This window comes from Phoca vitulina, unplaced genomic scaffold (genome assembly GCF_004348235.1).
Source record: "Phoca vitulina isolate PV1807 unplaced genomic scaffold, GSC_HSeal_1.0 scaffold22, whole genome shotgun sequence".
Lineage (NCBI taxonomy): Eukaryota > Metazoa > Chordata > Mammalia > Carnivora > Phocidae > Phoca > Phoca vitulina.
The window spans coordinates 4,458,575-4,471,564 of NW_022589725.1; the positions used below are offsets into that span (position 1 = coordinate 4,458,575).

Below are 12,990 nucleotides of genomic sequence, written 5' to 3' on the forward strand. Positions count from 1 at the left end.
ATGAAGTCCCAATAGTTCATTTTTGCCCTTGCTTCCCTTGCCTTTGGTGATGTTTCTAGGAAGAAGTCTCATTTACTTTTTAATTTTACTTTTCCTATTTTTTGGTTTTGTATTTTATGATAATAATGGTCCACAATGGGTTGGAAACAACCACCACTATAATGGCAATAATAATCACTTTTATTGGAGGTAGTTTGAAAAGTATAAATAGAATATGTCACAGAGTTAACCCAACCAAGCGGTGAGGAGACTAGGATATTCATCCAATAACTTCCCGTCTTTCATTGCTTGAAGGATGTTTTAGGGGCATTAACTCTCTGAGACTCCTTGCTTGCCCTGTGCAGAGACCATGTTTGCTTTCACAGCCTTCAGGTAGAGTAGCAAGTGTTTTGCAGTAAGCACTAGTGTATGGGCAGGGCACCGACAGCATCTGCTACTAAGTCTGTAGGTTTTTTTCCAGCTTTATTGAGGTGTACTTGATAAATAAAATTGTATATATTTAAGAAGTACAACAGCATGACTTAACATACATATACATTGTGAAATGATTACTACAGTCAAATTACTAAGTCTTTCTCTTTCCTTCTCTAGAAAAGATCTGGTAAATTTGACTACATTAAAATTAATAACTAATCTTTATCCAAAGGTAGCATAAAGAGGAAGGGAAAACACACAAACTGAGAGAAGATTTTTATAGCCCACATAGCCAATAAAAGGATCAGTAACAAGAATATAGAAAGAACCTCTACAAATCAATAAGAAAAGGACAGTAATGTTCAACAAACATTAAAGATACTCAGCCTCTTTAGTAAATAGCTAAAAGCAAATAAAACCTCAATGAAGTGTTAGTTCATGCTTACTAGTTGGTCTAGAATTTTAAAATCTGACAATACTAAGTGTTTGTAAGGATTTATAGAGGTAGGAGCTTTCAGAATATTGCTGGAGGAAGTATAAATTGTTACCACCACTTTGGAAAACAATTTGACTTTACTCAGTAAAGCTGAAGACGTTTATGGCCCTTAGTCTACCTGTCCTATTCCCAGGTACACGTGAGTGAAATCTTATAAATATTGAACTGAATGTCCAAAAATATTCATAGGAGCTGTGTTCTAAAATAGCTGTTCTGAGAAGTAGCCCTATCATCCATCTATAGTACATCTCGCCATCTCCTAAATGACAAAATAAGAGTATATTCATAAAATGAATGAAATAAAATTACATGCATTAACATGGATGAATCTCAAACAATGTTGAGTGACAAATGCAAATCATATAATACAAATATTCAGTTTCATGTATATATAAAGAAAACCAGAAGAAACGAAATGATGTCTTGGGATACATGTATATATTTATAACTCCAAATAAAAATAAAGAGAATGATTAACATAAAATTCAGGTTAGTTACAAGATTGAGTGTTTTTTGTTTTTTTGTTTTTGGAAGGGGGAGAGAGAAGTCAGCAGTATGGGACACACAGGGTACTTCAGTGAAACAGTGATGTTTTATTTCTTAGAGGGGATAGTGGGTACATGTGTGTTCACTTCATAATTATTTTATAAACTATACATTTATTACTTGTACTTTGGCTTATGATAGATTTCTCAAGAGAAGCTTTTAAATAGAGTCAAAAGTCGTATGAACAAAAGCAATAAAGTCCTAGGAAATGCAATTTGTAAGAAATTTTAATAACATATTTTTAAGGGAGAGACATACAATAGGAACATCAATAAGTGAAGATTTATACAGCATTACTGGTGGGAGGGCCCATTATAAAAAGGCATCATTTGTCCCTCAGAGAAGTGAAGAATACAATGTTCTGGTGGAACATTTTTGAAGTTTTGTAAAATTTTTCCAAACCTCTTCTGGAAAAACAAATGGGGAGTGAGAGCCCAGGAAACTTTGCAAAAGAAGAATAATAAAAGAAAGGAACTTTTTCTGTCAGCTATTCAAACATGTTATATGAGCACAGCAGAGAGATACTGTCAGAATCAGAGGCTGGGGCTCAGTGAAATAGAACAGGGAACCACACAACACATGTCAGCATATAAAATAATCAAACATGCTAGGAAAATGACATTTTAAATCACTGGGGAAAGTTCTGACCAGTCAATTAATTGTCCTAAGAAAACTGTAAAGAACTGTAGTTAGATTTCTACTTTGTGCAATGTATAAAATACATTCCAGATAGATTAAGGAGTTAGGTTTAAAAGCAAAGTGGGGATAAATCAAGTAGGAGAACATACAGATGACTATTCTTCTGATCTGGGGTGAGAAAGAGAATTTGCTCCAAACTGGAATCAGGAGAACACGTCGCATGAGTGCTAGCAGCTTGATATTCACACTCACAGCCTTCCCTGGATAGACCCTTGTGAAAACCGGCATCTGCATTTCTCCATTCAGCTCACTTTGCCCCTCTTAAAGCTTCTTGAAATTCCTGACTATTAGTAGATGGTTTCACCCTCGCTTCTCAAGAAGATGGAGCCCCAAGGACACCTCAACTCTCCTCTCCAAAGCAGCTGTACATTTTCTTCTCTTCTCTCACAAGAGGGAAGGTGCTTTCTCTCCACCCACCGCGATTCCTGCCTTTTTAGGACAGGACCACTCCAGTCATTTCCTGTCTTTCACTCTTCTACCTCTTACTTCAGTTTTGGATTTTTCCTGGTTGCCTGTAATTCCGCCATAACCTCTCCTGCCTTTGGGGGGTGGGGTGTGGGGGGGCGCTGCTGTGGTTCATAGTCCATCCCTGCTCTTCCTGCATTCCTGCCCCTCACGGCCCAAATAGCTGACTTGAGTAGGCACAGTCCCTCACCTTTGGCTCTCTCCTGCATCCTCAGCAGGAGAGCTGAGAGGCCAGCTTTCCCCCTCAATTACTCTCATGTAAGTCACAGGTAACCTTGAAGATAGTACATTCAGTGGGCAAATTGAAGCTCACAGTTTCCATGACTATCCAGCCACATCCGTCACTGCGAACCAGTCCCTTCTAGATCCCTCTTTGACTGCTTCCATGACAGCCCCCATTCCTGGTCCAGAGGTTCCTCTCTGAACATGGTTTCTTAATTTCTCAGTTTCTTTGTTTCCTTTTGATTGTTAAGATGTAGTTCCTCTTGGCTTAGTCCTGGACCTGCTTTTTTGGTTTCCCTCTAAGCCGTCACCCAATCTTGTCTATCCAACTGCTACTCAATGTTGCCATTTGGGTGTTCTACACACACCTCAAACGAAGCATCACAAAACCCACCAGCTTCCCTTCCAAAACTAGCCCTCCTGTAAGGATCCCTTTCTATGAACAGCACTCTGACCCACTCCAGGTGTCTAAAACAGACGAGCTGGGGTCTTCCTTGAACATCGCTTCCTGTTTCACCCTTATCCATCACCACCAAATCACATTCACTTAGCAATTGCAAATCTCCTACACCATCTGCTTCTCTTCTATACCACCATCACCCCATTGATTTATTACCATCCTTTCTTCCCAGGATGGCCTTGCTTCTTCCACTGTTGTCCTCACAAAGCAACCCACCACATTCCAACACCTACCCTCTGTACTTTTGCCCTAGGAACTTTTACTAATCCATAGACTTTTATCTTCCACTTAGTATCCTGAGTTGCCAGACTAGATTTTCTCTGCTTGTTATAATTCTCCTGATACTTTGTGTGCTTACCTCAAAGTCCTGATATTTGTGGCAAGGATGAATAGATAAGGGAAAGCAATTAGAGATCTGACAACTTAGAAGCTTGTAGATACCTAAAAGATTCAAGAAGCAAGTGAAAAACTGATAAAAAATATTGGTAACCTATGCAAAAAGAAAAGCGTATGTCTTTAAAAACAGATTATAATTACAAACTCATAAGACAACAATGGACAAAAATGAAGAGCCATAGAGGAAAATGAGAACAGGGTATAAAGAGCATGTTCATAAAAGAATCAATGCAAATGGCCAATTAAACTGAAAAAAAAATCTGCACTCTCCAGTTTTCTAAAAAGGATACACACACATACACTTAATTTTTTAAATAGGCAGTGTTGGCAAGGATTGGGAATAGTCATGTTCTTCTTTTGGGGAACACAGAATTGTACAAACTCTGTGGAAGGCAATCTGACAATACGTGTCAAAAGTCTTAAAAATAAAATAGTTCATCTACTTTGCCCCAATAAATTAATTTCCAAGAATTTATCTTTGGGAGATCAGCAGAGTTTCATGAAAATACTTATTTATAAAAATTCTCATTGCAGTGTTACTTATCATAAAAAATTCAAGCCAATTTTAATGCCCAATAATAATGGTGACTATAATGGGGCATTAAAATGCATGGCCCCAAAGAACATTTAAAGATTTTTAAAAATCTGTGTTTCGTTCAGTGATAAAAGAAGGTCACAACACAATATGTGTTTAATTTTTAAAAATATGTATATGCATAGGCATAAAAATACTGGAAAAATATCTCCAGTTACGGGGATTATGAGTGATTTTGTTCTTTTTTTTCCCACCCTTTCTGTATATTCTTAATATTCAACAAATTCTGTGTATCATGTCCATAATGAGAAAAACTAAATATATTTTAATTTAACAATAGGGAACTGATTGCAACATATGGCCAAGGCTATATTGAGAGAGGCATAGCGTGATGATTAAGAGTATATGCTTTGAAGCTCACAGACAGGTGTTCAGTTCCCTCTTTACAACTTAAGAGCTGCATGACCTTGAGCAAGTTATTTAATTCTCTTAGCCTCAGTTCCCTTATCAGCAGAAAGGAGATAATACCTACTGGGCAAAGCTGTTTTGTGGCTTAAATGAAATAATGTATGTAAAATTCTGATCAAAGACTAAGTGCTTAGTAAAAGTACCTGCTTTTATAATGCCAAAATATAAATAGATCCAGTAATGATTTACATGAATTCATGATTCCCTAGGGGGTTATAGCTGGAAGTTTGGAGAATCATTTATTTTATGGTTCAGCATCTTCCAGACTGTCATAATGATGCTGGAATCCAGCAGGAGGACGTTGCCAAGAAAACTGACCTGGTTACAAAAGCAGCCTAGGAGAGGTTTTGCTCATTAGGGCAAAATGCTGGCATGGGTCATTTATTCACCTACTCTACCAACCAGCAAATGGTTATTAAGCATCTACCATGTGCCAGGCATTAGAGACTCAGCAGCGAGACAAACTAGCTGCCTTCTTGGAATGAGACAGACTTCTTGTAACTGGATTGAGGTTTCAAGACACATAGATCCTGTTGGATTCAGGAATTAGAAAACTAAGGAATATTGGAGACAACTTGACAGGGTCAGGAAAATGGCAGTGAAGCTCACTTTTGCATTCCTTAGTTACCAATCCTAAGGCAAGAGTCTGATTCTAGAATCCCACCCACTGGGAGTGCCGTGGTCTACTCATGTCCTCCCTGTGCTGGTCAGTTTAATTCCAGATCAGACTTGCTCAGTCTGCAAGATAAAAAGCCATTGACTATCCAGGAGAGGAGTTTGCAAACTATGGCCCATGGGTCAACACCAGCCAAGTGCCTTTTTTTTTTTAAATAAAAAAATTGGAATGCAGCCACATCCATTTGTTTATGGATTGTCTGGCTGTTTTTGTGCTACAAGCACAAAGCACAGAGCAATTGCAACAGGTACTGTATGGCCCACAGAGCCTAAAGTATTCATTATCTGACTCTTTATATGAAAGCTTGGCCAACTGCTGTTCTAGGTCAATGGGGCTGGGGAAATGGGATGGAAGGTGACATCAGGTTCCTAACTTTTCCCTTCTGTAGTTCCAGGAGCTGTTCCCCTAGAATCCATCCAAGGAGGGCCCTTTGAGGAGAAGATCTACATCCAGTGGAAACCTCCCAATGAGACTAATGGAGTCATCACACTCTATGAGGTAAGAAGACCCTTTTGCTGTACCACTTGGCTTGGCTTTATTTAGTTTACTTCAGCATGAAGTTGGTGAGTTCCTACTGTGTGCAGAGCTCCATTGAGGGCATGAAGGTGAGTGAGAGACACAACTTACAGAGGTTTCTGACAATGTAGTGGGAAGGAAACACAAGGGCATACAGCTGAACTGCTTGATAGCCCCATTGACAAAGAAAACTGGACATACCACACATTGAAGTGTTTACTGATCTCTTGAGAAAGGAGTCAGCACTCAGGGAGGCAGACTGTCCCAGCAGAGCCAAGAAAACCCCCACTTGGCAAACAGTAGTGACAGTTCACTTTGTCTGGAAAACCACAGTGCTCACATGATGTTCATCCTACACCTGTCGGTTTCTGGCCTTCCGGAATAATCCTAGTGTCATTCTCTACCCTGGGGCTGCATGATTCTTGAGCCTTAATATCGCTCTGCAGCTACAGCATGCTTTATTGCTCCTTGGGTGATGGTGTCCGAAAGCCCCCTCCCAGCATTAGCAGGGCCTTATCATGTCAGAGGTGGAGCAGAACCTCCTCCAGCAGGAAGGTACCCATCAAGCCAACATGACGTGGCTTCCTGAAAACTTTCAAACCTAGAACAAAGTGTGTAGAAGTCCATTGCAAAACAAACACAAACAATAAAACTTCAATAAGGCGGATGGAGCTGAATTCTAGTACTGAGATGTGGTCAAGGTTGACTCTCCTCCCACCCCGCATATTCGGAGACCCCCGGAGACTGTGGCATGGGCTGCAGTGGAGAGCTCAGCAGTGCAGAGGTGCAGAGGGAAGAGTGGAAGCCAGAGCTGCAGGGATGGAGCCCAGCATGCTGGCCGTGCCTCCACGGTCTCACATGACTTCCGACAGTTCTTTCTCTCTCCAGGCCTGCTTCCTCCCCTGCAAAATGGGAGTGGTGATGGCTGCTTTAGGAGGGTTCCTCTAGAGGGTCCGAGGTGGGAAAGGTTCCAAGCATCCCCAGGCTGAAATGTACTGCAGACACCGAGGGCTCACGCAGGAAGGTACTGAGAGGTATTGAGGTGTACTGAGAGTGAGCTGGGGAAGAATATCCCCACGTAAGGGAGGACAGTTAAAGAGTATTGGTGAGGGAGAAATATTTAGGTGAATTTGATGGACGCAAGAGCTCTCTAGAGAGACCTGGAAGGACCTCAGAGCTCTCCGAGAAAGGAGAACACCATCCATCATGTCCAGGTACTGAAGAAAATGCCTTAGCTCACCACATCTAGCATTCCTCAAAAGAAGAGCTGTCTAATGCTCCATCTTGGGACACGTGGTTGGGGAAGCTTCCTTCCTGGGGAACCCACTAGAGGAGGGAGGGACCATATTGACCGTGTCCAGAACATGTTCAGTAGTACGTCACTGGGGAAGAGAGGGACTGGATCCTTAACTGAAACAAAGCCCCATCATTTCAAAGCTACTTGTCATTCTTTGTGAAGCAGATGCTGCAGTCACACACACACACACACACACACACACACACACACACACACCCCCTCTGAAATAGACATCTACTGTGTGTGGCAACCTGCTCTTTGTAAAGCAGAGGGAAGGGACCCAGAACTTAGGGAGTTAAGTTGCTTGGTACTATTACGTAAATGGCTCTCTATGCCAGATGTTCACGATTTTTGGAATTCACAGGCCAGTAACATTTCAAAAGGTTTGGAGGACCAACATACAGTTCTTTACCATTTTTTATTAACATCATTTCATAAAAGACATCATTTCAAAAATACAGAAAGGACATAATTTAAGAATAAAAGGCAGTCCTTCAAATTGAATAAATTTAGCTTTATGAATAACTCATGAGTCTCCTTATTTTCTCTCTTTTTGCCTTGAATTGAGGACAAGTTTGTCCTGAAAAGGCCCTAGTCCTTGTGCCTAGCTGCACTTGGAAACCACTGGGCTGGGTCATGTGGCAGGTGGAGTCCTAGCCCTGCACAGACCGACTTCTGCCTTGGGAGCAGTATACTTCTTCCTCTAATGGGATGTACACTGGGCTGGGTTGGGAAACCCACTCATGCCGTTCTATGAGGAGAAGAGAGGAATAGATGGAGAGAGAGCAAGGGAGCAAGCCCAGCTGTGAGGGGCATGCCCTGTTTGAGCAGCAGCTCCTTGCAGTTGAGGGCTCATTGTATGGCACACTCTCTGGAGCTCTGGGCACCAAGGTGGGCACAGATTGGGGGAGTGTTCCCTTCTTTTCACTGGTGTGTGAGCCCCAAACCTTGTACGTTTTCAAAGACCAGTCATAGGGGATGCTGGCATTTCTGGGATGGACTGTCCTGGACAGAGCTCTGGCAAGACATCTTCAGATAGATTTTTGGCTGCTCTCTGGGCTGTGATTACAGAGAGCCAGAGATGGAAGGCTGTAGCTGTGTGACTTGTTTGTGAGCTCTGGGGGGTCACCTTCTGGGAGTATGCTAAGCTTCTTGGATGTTGCTGTGAAGGGAGCCAGGGAGGTTGTGGGCTGAGGTCATTGTATTTTGAGCATAAATGTGGCTGTGACCATGTGCTTCACAAGCTAGTGGGGCCTCAGAAGGTAAGAAGGCTGGCTTTTGAAGTCCAACAGCCTAGTTCTCAACCCTAGCTCTGCCACTTGTTTGCTGTGTAACTGTGGGCACATCAAGTAGCCTCCCATTTATATTGATTTATAAACATCTATTTCTGTTTAATGCTGTATTTGGCATTTAGAAATAGCATCAGTAAATGTTAGCTCTCACAGTACATAAAGATAAGGAAATTGAAACTCAGGTCAAGTATGGAGACCAAGCTCATAGAGCTGAGGTGGCAAATATGTGGGTCCTGAATTCAAGTGTGGTTGCCTTGCCCCTTACTCGGTGTGGTCCATGGACCGGCAGCATTGGCATTCCTGGGAACTGATTAGAAACACGGCATCTCAGGCCCCACCAGACCTCCTAAATCAGAGTCTCCATGTTAGCAAGATTCCTGGGTGGTTCACATGGGCATGAAACTTGGATAAGCAGTGCTCTAGACCACACCACTCTTTAGAAAATTTCAGCAACTGATAAGAGACTATCCTCCTGAGCAGAGACACGGGGAGTCCCTTCCACGCTGGGCTCAACCCATTCCTGCTCCAGATCATAAGCAGGAGCCTTGCTTTTAAAGACATTTATAACAGAGTATGTGTTTATGAGGCAATTTCCAAATTTAATTAGATGAAACCAATTTGATTTTTAAAATCAGGTTCTGGTTGTAATTTCTAGAGAGGAACCCATAAATTACAAATCACCCTCTTCTGGTCTCAAATAGTATATTTTGTGACAAAGAAAAACAGGATAACACAAATAGAAGAGAAATCTAGGATTCTCTGTACCTTCCTATATATAATCTTGGACTTGGCAAAGTCAAAAGCCAAGAAAAGGGGCAGTGGATGTAGTAAAGGAGGGTTATGACTATGTGAATATTGTACATATTATTCAGTGCAGTAAGTTCAAGTAAATTTAAAAAATTAAATTTCCTTCCGCATGAGTCTAAGTCACAATGTCTGGGTCTATCCTTGGACAGTTCTTCCAAATCTGAGTGGCTTTGATGATGTCTCATTCTGTCTCTGGGCTTAGTCCCCTCTTTGTAATATGAAGGTGCCAGATTATTCCAGGCTTCAACTGGGTAAGAATCAAGAGAAAAATAAATCCATGTCAAACCCATAAAATTAAAGGTTTATACCTCATTTTGGAGTTGCTCTGCTATTGAAACTTTGCCTGTGGCCAGAGTCTTTGAACACAAAGCAGTGATGACACTTGAAGAAAAACAGCTAATGCAAAGGCCCTGGGGTAGGAATGACTTTGGCATGTTTAACAAATAGGAGGAAGGTCAGAGTGACTAAAGCTTCATAGCATGGATGATGATGATGAGACCGTGGGGGAAGTGTGTGGGCAGGGTCAGGTTGTGCAGGGATTCTAGAGTTTGTGCTTTATCCTTAGAGAAATAGAAAGCCCTAGGAGAATTTTAAGTAGAGGAATGAAAGAATCAGATTTATATTTTTTAAAAGATCACCCGGCTTTTATGTGGCTAATGGGCTGTGGATACACAGGCGTCTTGGAGACATCTGGAAAATGTGCCAGAGGCAAGGACATTTCCATTACCTATGATACTGCAATGAGGGCTCAGCTCTTTACTGGAAGATCTTGTACCCAGGTGGAAGATGCAAAAGCTTTGTCACATCTGCCTCTTTCCTGCTGCTAAACTGGTCTTTGATGCCTTTCTTTCAGTCAGGAGTTCTTATTTAGATGCACTCCCTGGAGCCATGGACCATGAGACCCTGGACCTCCCTTCCCTAAGGAACAGGAGTCTAGCCCTGTCCCTAATGCCCTTCTGAGGCTGTGAAACGGTCTAATTCTCCAGCAGTTATGACCTCTCTCCCTGCCCACCGAAGTGGGAGCTCACAGTGCTCATCGGAGCCCACCGAAGCCAGCCTCACCTTCACTGTGACGGGAGGCATTAGGGTGAGTTAGACTCTGGCCTACAGATCCTTGGGGATTTGTACTTCAGTGGGACATACAGAGTGCGCCTCTGTGATCGGTTTCCTAACAGAGTGACACATAGTGCCCAGGGTTGGGTAATGTCAGAGGCCTCATCTCCACAAACCAACACATCAACATCAGACATGCAGAATCTCAGGCCCCAGCCCAGACCCACTGAATCGGAGTCTGTGTTTTAACAAGATCTCCCGATGATGCATGTGCATATACAAGTGTGAGAAGCACTGGCCTAAGATATCTTACACGTTCACAGCTTGGACCCAGGAAGTTCTGCTTGATAAAAACACTGCAGGCCTTGAAGGAATAATCCTTCTGTGTGGCCACTGAATGAACGGAGTAATATCCTTGCTCACGTGGGACCCGAGGGCTGAGTAGCTTCACCAGGGATGTGGACATCAAGCCATTCCCCTAGACTCTTCCAGAGCCCTGCTTGGGTTTGAACGAGATAGCAGGGTTCCCCTATCCAGGGCCTGCATGTGAAGGTTGGCATGGTCTCTCCCGCTCTGACTTTGCTCTTGTAAACAACACAACTCACCCAAAACAGACCATTGCAACTGCAGACGGGTGCTTGCAGCCAGAATGGGGTCACAGAGGAAACAATCCAGCCAGTTGTTTAAAAACTCTTCAATAAAATCATTCAGAGGCAAGCTGTTCGGAGTTCATGAAAAACAGTAATCAATATGCGTTTCAATTCAATTAATTGTTCTCGTCTCTGTCCAAAAATAAAAATCACACAGTGTGAGGGAATTGGGCCAGAAGATGTTACACTAGCAACTGGGTTAACGAAGTGTGAAAATATTTAAAATTCAGACACGTGAAGCTTCCCAGTAAGCCTTGCTGTGGAGCACTCAGAATCACCAAGTTTCTAATTACAGTGTATAAATCTGAGAAGCTTAAAGGGAATGAGAGGACCCTAATGAGGCAGGAATGGGTGTCTTGATTATGCTAGAGTTGATTGACATTTATCTTGCAAGCTATTCTAGGTGCCTGGCGTTCAGAGTTAAATAAAACACAGACTTCGCCTCAATAAAACAAGGCGGCATTCCCGTGTGGGAGCGCTTTGAAAAGTACGATAGGTCAGAGGGTTGTCAATATTTTTCCAGCATACAGATGGCTGGATTTGATCTGAGCAAAAAGCAGGGGCCCCAGAAATCCACATTCCATCAGAGCGCATTACAGTAAGGCTGAGATTGGGAGGGATTCTGCCTGGGATTGGAGCAGGCACACAGGGATGGAGAGAGGGGGCCGACTGCGGGCATGGGCTCCTGAGCAAGCTTTCACAGAGGGAGGCCCCTAGGAGGTACTGACTCAGCTTGGATGTTCAGGCACACCTTCCTTCTGTCCTTTGGCTTGGCCACAGTGGCCTCTTAGGGCTCCCTCTTCCCCAGACACACGCATGGCTCTGGTCCACAGAGGGACAGTGGGGGGCGATGGAATGTGGTCCTCATGAGCTGGAGGTGGTATAGGAGGAAGTGACTAACACAGCCCAAAGCAAGAATTTGCATAATTCAGGCTGGATCTACGTTAATTAAGACACACAATTTGCATAATGCGGGCGGTTATTGGGTATAACTTGAGCCAGGCTCTAACTAGGAAAAAAAAAGCTCTTCTTTCTTTTGAATTAAGCCAGAAATGTGGGAATCATTCATTCCTCCCCACCTGCCACACATCTCATGCTCTAGTAAGTTTGATTGCTCCTCCTGCCAAAATAGACACAGGTTAGGTCACGTGGCCCCATCTCCACCACCACCCTGCTCTGAGCAGTCACCCAATGCCTGGATCATTTGAGGACCTCCCTACCCATCCCCTAACCCCCACTCACATTAGTCCACTGCACGCTTTGGCCAGACAGAACATCTTAAAGGTAAATCCGATCACATACCTTTCCTGCTTTGGCTTGGTCTTAACTTTGAGCCCTGAATGGTCTGGCCCCTGCCTGCCTGCCTGTCTCTAATGTCATCCCCGGCCCCTCTTCTCCTTGCTTCTGTGTACCAGCCCCCCTGGCCTTCTGTGATTTTCTCAATCCCACCGAGTTCTCTCCAGCTCATGTGGCTTTGCAAATGTCATTTCTTCTGCCTGTAGCAGTTGTCACGTTATAGTTCTCACGACTGGCTCCTTCCTCTTATTCACCTCCAAGAGACGGGTTCCCTCTCCTGTCCACTTCATCCAGCAGCTTGCTTCTTTCTTCCCTACAATTTTCAGTCTGAACTCATGTTGTTTGTGTGCTTTAGTGTCATCTGTGGGACCTTTAGGCTCATAAGAGGGTGGGCCACGTGATGGTTATTTGATGTGTCACCATGGCTGAGCCGAGGTGCCCGGATATGAGGTCAAACATTATTCTGGATATTTTTGTGAGGGTGTTTTTGGAGAAGATTAACATTTAAGTCAATGGACTTTGAGTAAAGCAGATGGCTTCCACAGTGTTTGTGGGCCTCATCCAGTCTGTCAAAGATCTGAATGGAACAAAAAACTGAGCATTCCTGAGCAAGATGGAACTCTGCCTGCAGATGACCTTCAGAATTGAACTGTGTCACATGAAAAAGTGTTCAATATCGCTCGGCATCAGGGAAATCCAAAT

General features: G+C 43.1%; 1 protein-coding gene across 1 annotated transcript in view; it reads left to right on the plus strand.

Annotated features, from left to right (window-relative positions):
• Positions 1-12,990, plus strand: part of PTPRT (protein tyrosine phosphatase receptor type T) — a 1,068,951-nt gene that overhangs the window by 688,182 nt on the left and 367,779 nt on the right. The window contains exon 9 of the mRNA XM_032419927.1: positions 5,766-5,875. Within this exon, the coding sequence (XP_032275818.1) occupies positions 5,766-5,875 (110 nt within the window). The remainder of the gene's footprint in view (positions 1-5,765; positions 5,876-12,990) is intronic.